Raw genomic sequence first — 14,012 nt, 5'->3', positions numbered from 1 at the left:
ATCAACTTCATCAAAACAATAAATTTACTATTTATTATAATTTTCTTTGTTTAAATTAATTTAATTTAATTCGAAATTAATTTCCTGCTACCGGCCAGATTGAAAACATAAACAAACCTTGCACGAAAAAACTTAAACAACCTTGAAGTCGCGCCGAAAGTCGCAAAATTTTTTGGGAAAACTGTGCTACGATTGTCGCGTTCGCAAACGCGACAATTGCTAAGCATGTAGGCACGGGGTTAGACAACATGAGGGATAAGCGTCATCTTAGAACAGTATAGCAACCGAAAATGCAGGGTTATTTGGGAGAAAAAAGGAGTTGGAAAAGCGTGTTTTAGATTATATTTTCCGGTGTAGAATATTCAGGATATTCAGGATAAATCATAATAATTGAAGTGTAAATTAGACTGATCAAAACAACAGAATCATCGAATTTCTTAGGATGTAAAAAATGTTGCATGTTTCCAAGAGTATATGGCAATATTTAAAAAATAATGCAATTACTGTTAAGAAATTTTCCTTTCTTGAGAAAATGATTTCGATTTTGAATTTGTACCAGTTTCATGTTCACATTGTTGTCCATGCGCTTAACAAAATTGTTCTTTTTTCCTTTTACTTATGAAATTATCTTCAACGTACGATAACTTACTAAAAAGTTATTATTAAATCCTGCTAGATAACGATTTTTAAATTTATTTTTTATGTTATTACATAGCTAACAAAAATGATTATTGCGTCTTGTAAATGGTAAACATTTTCCCTCTCAAACCCCTGTAAATTAATAGACGCTCTAACAGCCGAACAGAAAAGTTGGTCTCCTTTTCGTACTTTTTTGGTCACGTGTTTTTTTCTTCTTATTTGAAAAAAAAACCGGGAAAAAAGACCGGCAGTGGTAGTGATGGTAAGCGAAGAAACTCTTAACGGAAGGTTGTTCCGATGGAACGTGAAAGCACTACCGAAAATGCGTAACTGGTGATGCGCAATGGAGCAAAATCCCAAAAACCAGCGCTCCAACGTCGCAGTGGCGAACGAACGAAACGGAAACGCATGGTGGAAAGCTGTGCGTGCGCTTTTTCTGACTCCCGGGGACACGGCGACAAACCCATCCCGTTGCGTTGTCCTTGCTTGCGGAACTGACAGTCACAACTAACGCACAGGCCTGCATACAACAGAACCGAGCTTTTTTGAGTCAATTTTCATTTCACCGGCACAAAAAGAAAAAAAAACCACAACAAAAAACGGAAACGCAAGACGGTAAATGAAATGCGACGGTTTTTGGTGCGTCTTTTGCGCCTTCCGGACAAGGATACAGAGAAAAACGAGAGACTGTGTTGATTTTGCTTTTTAAAATGCTGTAAACGAACCAGAATAGATGGTTTGCAAAACAGTCAACAGAAACAGAACCAAATTTTGAGAGTTTAGTTTTTTGTGTGTGTTTGTGTACATGTTTTCCTTTCCGGCTGCTGACCTTTAGCGTCCGAACAGAGGCCGGAAAATGACATTGCTTTGAAGCAAAACTTTCAAGCGTATAAGGATTCCTTTTGTTTCATTCTGTTGCTGTTTAAACATTCCATCGCATTGAATGGCCTTAAAAAGGTAGCCTTAAGGTAAATCCCAAAACACTGCACACGTAACGCTCGAAACAAGCGCTGGCAACGATGGGGGGTCCACCAGGTCTACCGGGTCCACCCGATCGATGAAGATACGTACGCAACAACGGCAGCAGGGCTTCTGGGTGCTGCGTGCCGAAATTTCGATACTGCGTAATAACGTGCGTAGTAACAGAGGGCAAGGGAAGAGAGAAGTTAAACCTTGCTAAGGACAGAGTATGAAGACCAACAAAAAAAAAACCCAGTGAAGTATCAAGGGAAGTATTTTTTCTTTGATTTGGTTTCTTCGGCTTTACTTCAGTCGAAATGCCTTACGGTGAAGCCAGCTTGTCATTCGCGCCAAAACGAAAGTACAGTGTATCATGTATGACGAATGCTTCTCGTTGCTTCGGTTGATAGAGTCACCTAGCTTTTCGACTTTCGCCTGGTAAAGGAGCAACGATTTATTTAAATGTGAAAAATGATTTTCCCACCGGGTAAAGGTGTGCTGTCGGCAAAGCTATATCGCACCAAATGGTGTCCACAAATTGTCTACCCCGTTTTCTTCATCCTTTCTTTCCGGTCCGTCCGTCCGTCCATCCTAATGGCACTTGCCATGTTTTGTAAGATTTTTATCAACCAGCAGTAAATTGTTTAAGGATGCAAAAGTTGCTTCAAATCCAACCACATCCTCGGCCTCGGGTCAGAATCCTTCCCGTGGTATCCGAATATGGTGAAAATGAAAGGCCTCTTACTTTGGTAAAGGCAGTGGGAAGGATTTTTGGGTGGTTTTTGGGGCGATGTTATACGCACTCACACAAATGTATGCATATCACATTCAAACAACCCCTCCCAACCGGAAAGGAGCAACGTCGAGATAGACAGGACACGAAAGGGTACATTTTGTCATCGTTTGAAGATATACTCCATGATGGGCCCAAGTAAGCTTGATAAAGCTTCTTTTTTTATCGGTGCTGACACATTTCATATTTTCCGTCCGGAAAACCGGTATGTTGCTTTAGAAAGTCAAACGAACAAAAAAAACGTCCGACACGTAATGCCGGAGTGATACTACCATCAAGATTAAACTTTTTTGGGTGTAGGTTGTTTGGGAGGGTTTTTTTTTGTTTACTGTCTGTGTTATCAATTTTCCATGGGGTTTTCTTGTTTCTTACTAAAAGCAGTTTTATTTAACCTCCTCCCAGTTTTATACCCAAAATAATGAACAACGGTCGCATACACAATCGATCCACTCCTCAGGGTTTCGATAAAAGAAAACAGCCATTTTTAAGTATGCAATATTAGCATTCCGTGCTCGCAAGGATCGCATTATATTAAACGTTCTAGATTAGCTGGTTCATTTACGTCGAAGATCGCGCTACAGCCGCACGAATGGAAGATGACAAGGGTGCCGGATGGTTATTTAGTGATATTAAAATGCGGCCCGCAACTGATGACTCCAGCGGTGAAAAGTATCATTTGGAGAGTTTTTGATGAAAAATGATAATATTCTGTCTGCACGTAAAACCTAGTCTAAAATATCTAAAATAAAGATATAGGTGCGGAAATTCGCTTGTGAGTATTTCTGTGGAACATTTAATAAAATAAGGCTGAAGGTAATTTTTTTTTAAAAGTAATGTAAGTTACCTGAAACAGTGTTACTCAAACATTCAAACATTTTGCTGAAAAATAATCTGACTTAATTTAACATAAAAACCTCTAAAAAATACTTGCGCCTTGTTTGGAAGATATCCTGTGAAAACCCCTGTAATTGAACACCTTTACACAGGTTTTCTAGCGTGCTTCACAAGCACGCTCCACCATTTCCTACCAATCAGAGGAGAGCTAATTATCAATCAATTCTAATTAGATTAACAGCAATCGGCCTGAAACATCTAAAGTATTAAAACGCTTCCCAACGAATCACAACCGTAGAGCTCGATTAGATAAATCATCACATTCGCAATCAGTGCTTCATTATGCTGAAACGACGCTTCCCGCAACCAGCCACATTTTAAACGTTTGAGCGAAACAACTTTAAAACACCAAACGATAAAGTACTACCGTTCAGCAAACGTTCTTTCGAGATAAAGATAAAGCACTCGGCGTTCTATTCCCGACCATTCAAAAATTAAACAAATCAAACAAAACCTCCAGAACGCAAAGTTCAACCGGAAAACTGACAGCGCCATCGTTCGGAATAGGTCTTGGTGTCGTTTTACAAATCACCGCTCCTCCACCGTACATCATCTCAACGCCAATTGCGTGTGTTGGAGAAAATAAAAACAATCTTTGCGTCTCCGATCGGCGTGCCTGATTGTACCTGGGCTGAGCAAGTGTTGGCGCGTTTTGTTGTGAAATTTATTTACCTCGTAAATGTCCGAATGATGAATTGCGGGAAATATCACCAATCGGAACGGGGTTGGGCCCACAAATCGGCACTTTGTTTTATTTAATTTTTATTTCCAAACAAACATTTTCCCATCCAACACACGATTGGGTGAGGGTTGTTTTTTGTTTCCGGCGAATGGAATCGCAAGCAACCGATTCTTCCAGCCAATCGTAAAATTGAATTAAAATCACGATTCATCTCAGCCACCTCTACGCCGGTGGTGCCCGAACACCGACCGTAAGGTTACGGGCGTCATTTTTCTAAGTGGAGTTGATGGCCGAAACTAGTTGGAAAGTAAATGGAAAGTGTATAAAACACTGCGAACAAATTAGACGATGAAGCTGTCAAAACATATTAGCTGGGACGCGCGTATCGGTGTGGAAGAAAAATTATCGTTGCGTGTGTGGAAAGAGAAAAGCGTCAGTCCAGGCAGTTAAATTTTGCACTCAATTCAGCTGGAACTGGCTACTACGGACTGTACGCAAGGCAACCGGCAACATATCTCCTTCCCGGGCCTTCATGGTGTGACGGTCTCCGGATCGTTTCACACCGGCGGCCCAAAACGGATGGAATGATAGCAGCTCATAAAATAGTCATTTTTCACACCGATTTCATCGTGACGCCGGTACAGTGGCACCCGAAAGCGTGTTCCGTGGCGCCGAAAGTCAAGTCGTCAAGCGTCAAAATTCTCGTGTCATCTGTCAGCCTGCCACTCTGCCCTCCAAAACATGGCACCCGAACCATCGGGCCTGTAATTGTTGATTGATGACCGTTAGGCATTGCTGCGCTCAGGAACAACGCTTCTTCACGGTAGCTGCTGAGCAAACAGGGGAACGGACAAAAAAATAATCACGAAACGTCTCACCACATAATCAGCCAGATACGCATGTTTATTGGCTACATCATGTCAAACACAATTACCGCGGACGGGTGAACTGACTTGTCCGAAGGTGGTGAAAATGTTTGTGGCCGATAAAAAGTCATGCACGTCTAACCGATGCACCGTTGCACAGGTACTTCTGAATACAATGTCTGTTGTTGGAAGTTGATGAGTCATTTCAATTTGGGTTGAAAAATACACTTGTTGCCTTTATTTTAGTTTCTTTCTTTTAAATAGTAACGCAATACTTTACGGTTTAGCTAATTATTGAAGATTACGCCCCTCACATGGTGGTACAGTAACTCCAGTAATTTAACAATAATAAGGGTTTAGTTCCCAGAGAGTCAACAATAAATACTGGTATACAATGTCATGAAGGTGTATGGTTTGACGTTATTAATTTGGTATTTTGAAATTTAATAGTCTCCTTCACGTGGGTTAACTTTGCCTTATATGAAGTTTCATGAAGGCTTAACTTTGAGTGAATGTCCTGAAGCTATTTTGAGTGTATGCTATGTATCGAAAGTAATCCTTTTTACCTCGCCCATATCTCATTTTTCAACGCGCAGAACTCCAATTTTCCAACCTCAATTTAATGTTGGAAATAGAAACCAATCTAAATTACCATTTGATTAGGATTTTAATCGCACGGAATAGATATAGATTTTGATGGAATCAGTCAAAAACATATTCGTATTTTAAACTTATAGACCCCGTGTGTATAATCAGTATCTACTTACGTGAAGATTTCCTTCATGTATTAGGCTTCAAAAAAGGACGCAAATTCTGTGCTGTAGAGCTGATAAAATTGTGCCTATTAAATATTTTATTTTTACGTGTTATCATACGTCAAATATCGAAAACACTAAGCTTGAATTCCTCACTTCTTTCTCATTATCAATTTGACATCTGTCAAACAACCCAACTATCAAGTTGAAAACTCACTAAGTGGCAGGCAATGATATTCTTCCTTGTGATGATCCGTCTGTATTGATTATGATATCTCTATAATAGTGATGCGACTTTGGAGATAGATCTGATCCATGGCTAAAAAATCTGATTCCGATTCAATAATAAGGGATCAAATGATCTGGGATTACCTTTGTACGGTGATGTGATCCGCAATGATCCCGGATCGCCTATCAAACAAGATAGATCAAACGAAGGGAACGAAGGGAACGAAGGGAACTTCGTTTGATCAGATCCGATCTGATCTCGGTCTGAAATAGATTGCAATGATTCGATCCCCACATTCCCATCACTACTCTCTATAATAACTTCACGGATCCGTACGATAGTCTCTAATTGACACAAAATGATTTTGAATATATTTAAAGCTTTAATATAAAATAATATTTAAATTTTAATTTTAACCATTCTATTACGAAAGGTGTTATCATTCCCACCTACAAAACCCTGCAATTTGAACAGTCGCACGTCGGATGTTTATGTTAATGTTAAACGAAGAATTGTGCTGCATCACAAAAAGGTCTGTTTTTAGGGAGTGGTGAAAATTAATAAATAAAAAAGTGTCACCCACAATGACACACAGCTTCCAGCGGGTAACTTTCCTATCCTTCGCTACCATCCAAACGTAAAGTAAATAAAGTAATACAGCCCAGGAAAAGGAACGAGGACAGTTCGATAGCGCGTGACTTTCGCACAGGAAAAACCATTAGGTTTTTGGAACAACACCGCACCACGTGTGGTCACGTCGTTTCGATGTTCGTCATGCCCGGTGGTGGATTGTCACCGTGCGGTGCATGAGAAATGGGACACCGTTAAATTGTCCCATTCATAAATCATCATTTCCAAGGTGGACCGTGCAATAAAAGTCACGAACCCCGGAGACGACACACAATCGCCATTCGTATCGTGTCGTTCGGTTTCCGTGCCGGGGGAAAAAAGGTCCTTCCGTGGATGGTGACAGTCAGCCATGAAAGTATCGTAATTGAAGTAACGATAGGTCGTTTATTATTTATTGATGATTTGTACACATAAAAAAGACAAGAAACAATAATTAGTAATAGAAACACATTAAACAGTCGTAACTTCCTGTTATCAGTGGGGAGCTTCGGCTCATCTAATTCACATACTGCTGTTGTTTTCATTTCCATTATCGAGCATCTACCCACTATCCGGTACCGTATCCGTGTTTAGTGCAGTCCCAAAGGTCACGCCAACACAATCGATTCCACAATCCAAGTTCCGGCTCGAAAGCGTAAACAAGCCAGATTGCCGGCGTACCGGATATCATTTGCAAAATGGAGATGAAAACCATACGCGCGTAGGGGTATATGGTGTGAATATTATTCTGCTTGCACGTCCCAATGACGCCAATGCAAACTATTTCCGGAACTGCAATGAAGTGCATCTGGGCAAAGCAGTAAGGAGACAATACACCAAGTACAGCTTCCACGTGCGGTCAAACGTCCGCAACCAATGTCTATCGTTTGCACACTATTGTTAAGATAAAGAGCTCGCAAACATTCAGGAAATAGTTGGGAATGTTTTTTTTGTTTTTCCTCTTCGGGGAAATTGTGATCATTTCATGTTCCCCACGCCATCGCTGATAGTGCGCCACATTTCTATTATTGACACATCTTGCGTACGAATGATGATGAATTTTCCAGGAATCCTATCATGCTGTGTGTCCTTGGCTGATGGTACAATGAGAAATACAATGTCAACGAGCACGATGATAAGATGATGGGGGAAAATACGTGCAATCGTTCCAACAGCAGGAATGTACATCAAACATATTGTTTATTTCGCAATAGAAATTGCGTTATCACGCGGCTTCACTTCTTTATACGTCAAAATATTTGCTAAACATTCATCAAACATTTCATCCCTTCGACTGGAGGCAGCTTTTCGCAGAAAAGTGATGCACACCACTGTATCATAAACATAGAAATTCTATCTCGATTCACCCTAGCGCATAATTATTGACGGATTGATGGGGCGTTTCTCAATATTTTTAGCGCGTTAAAAGTTTTCATCCCGTCAGCGTTTCGCGGGGGTAGGAATCCATTTTAAAATTTATTGCTTTCCGTTTACTTATTGAGGTTGAAACTTGTACGTCTTTCGGAATTTGGAGCTCCTCTACATGTAGTTAAAATATCATAAAAAAAGAAAAAAACACCCCCCTACAAACAGTTTGAAAAAAGGACAGACAGGGAAGCCGCTTAGCGGCCGAATCATTCAAATAAACCCATAAAAAAGTACGAAAAGGAAAAGTAAAAAATATCGATCGACCCGCTTGTAGCTACGCAGTTTCCCTCCATGTGACTGTTACGCACAGCTGAAGTGGCGAAAAATTTAATCTTTATCCTCTTCGGCCTACTTTTTAAGCGGGAAGCCAACATTCCAAACCACTTATTGCGTTTTTTTTGGGGGGTAACATTTTTACGTCTTTTTTGTTTCGCTTTTGTGGGAATTTCCCGATGGTTGTCCAACATGTACGTTGTTGATGAAATTTTTAGAAACCGTTGGCAACTAACGGAGGAAGAAGTTTGATCGAAAAGCCTACAGGGATATAAACTTTCGATCGAAGTATTCAACCAATACATCAAAATCAAATCGATCGTTATGCAAACATCCCTTCCAAAAGGTTCCAGCAAAAATGTGTCGAATGGAGTTCTACGTGAAACCCACACCACTGGGGTATTCGAAATTCGCTAATTAGCCACAAAAATGTTGAACCTTTCTAGATGTCTATTTTTTAATAATTTTATTGACCGGCATGTTGAATGCTGCGATAAAATTTCCTAAACAGGCACCCTATCGCAGTCGATCGCAGTTGTAAAAATTTAATTTTCCTCTTCAATATGTGACCAAATTGGAACCACCATTTCACACCTGCTTCTTTTCGTCGCTTTGCTCTCCACAAAGCAACATCTTCAGCTGATTATTATCATTTAGTTTTTCAAGAAAAAAAATATCAACCCTCCCAAAATGGTTTCAATTTCGGTGAACGAATGTGTGGTAAACCCCAAATTTATAAGCATACAAATGGGAATTCCAATCGATTGCGAACGAACAAGGGGTAACACAAACCCCTGCGCACAGGTAGCAACCAGCAGGGGGAGACCTATTTTCAAAAATAGACTCTTCAGCTAACAACCCACTCCACACCGAAACAGCAAAAATGGAAAGAAAACAAAAATTACATCAAACATTGTACCGCGCTATCATCGTTTGATCGACACTCGCTCGATACACCGCACACGGTGAAGCCGATTCTCATTTATAAAATCATTCATCGTTAATTGTGGCGGTTTGAGAGCCAAGAGCGTGGATATCCAACCCCTAGCGGTGGATGGTGGTGTCGGGAAAAGAAACAGGTGATTTTTGGTAAGCAAATGAATTATGCAAACGATGTCAACGACATTTTGCTTTTGTGCATAAATATATGCTTCGAGCTACCTTTCCCTTTCTGGCCGTATAATATTTCACCAAAACAAAATGTAATAAATTACCCTTTTTCCGTCTTGAGGAATGCCAGAGTCAGAAACACCTACCAGCTCTGGAGTAAAAAAACAATTATGAAGGAGCTGGAATTAATTCCGGCACAGTTCGAAAACGGGCTACGATCGAGGTGGTTATTTTTTCATGCTGTTCTACGACCGGGAAGGCAATTAATCAAGGAAGAATAAAACCAACGGGGTTAATTTATTTGGACATTTGTGACAATCATTCACACATTTACCTTTTGCCGATGCCGGGAAACATTCGAACTCGTACTGTTCGAATGATTTGATTTTACTGTTCCGCTGTAGCTGACAGGAAACGATCCCGATCGTGCTGGCGTACAGCAGCAGCAGGATGAATGTTTGAAAACGTACTCCCGGATGATGCACTGCCAGCTTCATCTTTGGTGGGAATATTTTAAGATGCTTTAAGAGAGCTTTCATTTGTCGTGTTTTTGAAGGTAGCTTTCCACAGTAAATCGTTTGTAATGTATTAACACTGGTTACTCTGGTCGTTTCGTCTACTGACAGCATTCTGGAAAGAGAATAACATTGAAAAATATTTATTAGAAACTTTATTAAAACAAGGAACCTTCATAGAAGAGTAACTAGTAATAATCTATAAGAATCTTCAATGCGTATGATAGACCTTGGATCTCCTTTTATGAAGTAAATTTATCAGGTATCTCTGGTGGTTCTTAACAAATTCCTGAATTATCAAAAACTAAGGACTTTAAGGATTTGGAGATCTCTTCTTCTTCTTTCTGAGAAGCGCTTGGGTGGTACGATAGAGGAGTTCAGCTTCCTGGGCCTTCCTGTATTACTCCATCGTATTGGGCTTGCGCTCCAAAGCCTCAAAGTTTATCGAGACCGGCAACTTAGGCCATATGTCCCATTTGAAGATCGAAGATTTATAAACCTTTACAGACACATACATCCTCAGAGTTTTATTCAAAGATCCATGAATCGTTTGAGAATCGACTCATGATTTTTGACTATTCCAAAAAACATCGTTGAGGAGCTACCATAAACCAATTTCAGTATCATCACCAATGCAACTTCCGATGTGAAAAGTGTAATAAGCCACAATATTATTCGATCAATCCCTACAAAAGGACAACGTAGAAATGGAGATGTTGTGCAACATTACGACGCAATTCAACGTTAATGTTCAGCATCGTACCATTACCTTTTGACCACAACGCTTTTATCACAATAAAACGCACACATTACTCCACCTTCTGGCATGGTTGCTCATACTTGAAAGGAATCACAAGAACAACAAAAAAGCCTTCAACCTCTTGATAATGAGATGATGCTTTATCTGTTTCTTTTCGAGTGCTTTCCAGTTCGATATCGATCGATCCACATTACGATGGAATGTAGTATGCGCCACTCGGAAATAAAAACTTCGAAGCACAAAACCATGCAATCGATACCACCGGGGGTAAGGCATTAGCATTAACTTTCAAAGTGGCTTATAAAAAAGTTCATCAAGCAACGCATGAAAAGTGTTTCTTTTTTCGTTTTTTTTTATGCGGCCATCTTAACACTAAACGAACGATTATGGTTACACCGGAGAAAGGTTCATCTAATTAGAATGTGAATGATTTATAAACCTTTTAAAACCGATCACATGAGCATATTAGCATCCTACACCGCCGCTTTCGGGAAACTAACAGCTCGCGCACTTCACTCATATTTTACGGAAGTGTGTCTCATATAACCATGACGCTTGTGTATCTTGAGCATCCCGTCCACCTACGTACAAAGTAGAAATTTTAATTGGCATGTCGGCATTACCCCTTAGCGCGAGCACTTGTCGCATTGGGTCGCTGTAAGTGCTGCAAAGACGCAATGTTCTTCGTGCCGTAACGTGGCTATTTAGGGAACGCTGGCTTGGGTCGTATTCTGCGTATCGTCTGCGTAACATGATGGTGGGTTACAATTTATTAAGGGCTATCCTTCCACTTTCTATTGCACACCGTAGTGAAGAGTTGACTAACTCCAACGTACAAGTTTGTTCATCTCGGATGGAAACCATCGTCGAATATATGCGACCCGTACCATGTGCACGTGCTAATGCAGTGGGTGGATTTTGACAATGATTAGACGCGTCGTTGTGTGCTGGAAAGCTAAAACCGCTAAACAAGATTCAGCAGATTAGAACGGAGTGAGTAAAGTGTGTTATATCTTGTTTTTTTTTCGCCTGTTGTCGTTTTCGTGCCTAGAAAATATGTGTGTGTGGTGCCGTACATGTCAAACGCAAAATGACAGTTGGTTCACACGCCCCTATAGTTCATGATAATGGTATTTATGGAGTGGCGTGAGAAGGAGGATGAGTGGAAGGAAGGAGAAAAAGAGAAGAGTGAGCAAAACGTACTACGGAGAAAATTCAATTGAAGGTGTGCGATCGCAAAAAAAATGGAATATATAAAGCCACGTGTTCGATGGAGACGCCAGGTCAGTCATGTCGGTTGTGAAATGCTTTCGCTCTGTATTTATAGCTTAGCCGTTAACTGGAAGAGCAAGAAATAGAACTCCATAAAAAAGGGGCATTTTGTTGGGTGAAAGGTAAACAGAAAGGCTATTCAAGGAAATCCACGCGCCTAAATAAATAGAAACGACCCACGGCAGGAGCTTTCTAATTAAGCGAAGTAAAATATATTCTCGCCTGCGCTGTCACCTACGGTCGGTGATTTTAGTGTGATTGTATGCCAAAGGTTCACTCGGTTCACTCTTAATTAACCAACCGAATCAAATCGTCTTGTTTTTGGCGTTCGTAATGCGATTAGATTGATGTTTTTACCCGCCTTTGAAGCGTGGCATCTAAGAAGGTTGTCCTGCTAGTTGTAAGAAATAGTGCTTTGATGCACAAAAGGGCGAAAGAAAATGGCACTGTCACATCAAATTTGATGGCAACAAATTTCTGTTCTAGAATACTTTGAAGATGGCATCAATGGAACAAAAAGAAAAATCATTATGTCGACTGATACCATTAAATTGTTGTACTAAGTAGAGAAAAATAATTTCGACATCGTTAGTGTCAATTTCCATGATTTCTTCATACTTAAACAGAAGACCAAAAATAAGTTAAAAAGCTCATTACATTAGGAACTAATTAGTACTTCAAAGTAAGCCTACTAACCCTGCAGAGAATGTTATTTGTGCAGTAAAATATTTTTCCCATTAAATATATCGCGCTGTACTGAAGTACGCGCTTTTGAAAGCTTTTTAATGGGATGACCAAGACAAATAATCTCCTCAGGTCTACGAAATATTTTTATTTAGCACCAAAAAAAAAGAGATAAAATAAATTATGGAATACTGAGGCCACATTTTACGCATGGCTAACTTTGGGAATTCCATCGCCGATTCGAGCGCGAACGAACAGGGATAATTAGCCATGATTAATGAATGTCATTTGTGGTTTTGCTAGCATTCCACCGAATGGCAGTGGGTTAACGTTTGCCGCTTGAGTTAAACTTAAACACCATCGCAGCCCGAGGGAAGCCAGTAATTAGAGGTAAACGGATTGGAATTGCAAATCGGGTCGTAGACACGTACATATGGACACTCAAGCTCGGAGGTTAATTGTAAAAAAAAGCGGTATGCGAAATGAGAGAAGAAGAAAATCAACGCCCCGTGCTTATGAGAGGTTTATTAAATTTTAACAAAAATTACTATCAATTTGTAGTGAAAAGAACTGGCACAGGAAAAAGAAGCTATAAAGAGGTGTATAAATCTATCCGAAAGAAAATTGTGATATATGGCGTTTAGACGTAATAGCTTTCCACTTTTCCCTGGCAATCATTTGGTGAGTTGAAAACACTGTTAAATGATCCTCCGCGAAAGGGAGAGAGACAGAGAGACAGAAAGAGAAATATGGCGCCACCGCTACCTTAGCCGGAAGTGGAAGGTTTTATTGTGTTTTACGATATAACCATGCGCGCGTTGATGTTGTAACCATCTTCAAAGCCTTATTTTTAGACGTAACCTTCCATTTCACGCACACGTACGCATACAGGTGGGCACGAACAGTGAATAGAATTTTACGATTTCCAGTCACGACCGAAAAGTACAAGGGTCCCAGGACGCTTTTGTGCATTAATAAACAATCTTCCAAATGCGAAGGGCAGACCCGTTTTGGGGTTTTCTTACTGTGCTCTGGACGTAACGTTTGATAGCGAGTCCTTTTCATGGTCCTTTATGTGCTTTTAGGATTTTCGATATCCCAAAAACGCAGTTTGTTTTGGTTTTTTTTCTCATCTGTACACTTGTACTAATATGGTCCAAACAGTGAATCTGCCTTACGTACGTCACAGTGGGAGCGTATTGCAAAAAAAGCACAATAAAAACATAATTAATCCAATCGCACGATAACCATCTGTCTGACCTTTTTTGCCGGAACATCTGAAGTGTTGATAGAAACATGTTATTTTCTAAACAAATCATCAGATTTTAATCAGTTCCTGGAAAATCTTTCCCACCAATTTAATCCGTTTGGCGTAAACAGAGTGTTTCCCGGTACGGCGAGAAAGCTTTAATCTACATCAAAAAGCTTACACCGATCATGGTGTCGGTGTTCTTCGTGGGCGAATGCTGCAGCTGACTCAGCTGTCAACGGCGTGATCAGTTTGAAAATAGCAACTGATACGTGGTTTTTGTTTACAGATTGT

At 40.2% G+C, this 14,012-nt stretch overlaps 1 protein-coding gene across 6 annotated transcripts in view; it reads right to left on the bottom strand.

Moving 5' to 3' along the window:
• LOC125763899 (uncharacterized) overlaps positions 1–14,012 on the bottom strand; it is a 337,203-nt gene that overhangs the window by 21,371 nt on the left and 301,820 nt on the right. For 5 of the 6 annotated variants that reach the window (XM_049427582.1, XM_049427583.1, XM_049427581.1 and 2 more), the window contains one exon: positions 9,573–9,868. The exons of the other annotated variant lie outside the window; for it this stretch is intronic. In XM_049427582.1, the coding sequence (XP_049283539.1) occupies positions 9,573–9,867 (295 nt within the window). In that variant the 5' untranslated portion in view covers position 9,868. The remainder of the gene's footprint in view (positions 1–9,572; positions 9,869–14,012) is intronic. 6 annotated transcript variants of the gene reach the window in all.

The sequence above is a fragment of the Anopheles funestus genome, chromosome 2RL (genome assembly GCF_943734845.2).
Source record: "Anopheles funestus chromosome 2RL, idAnoFuneDA-416_04, whole genome shotgun sequence".
NCBI lineage: Eukaryota > Metazoa > Arthropoda > Insecta > Diptera > Culicidae > Anopheles > Anopheles funestus.
This window is presented reverse-complemented; position numbering and strand designations above follow the sequence as displayed.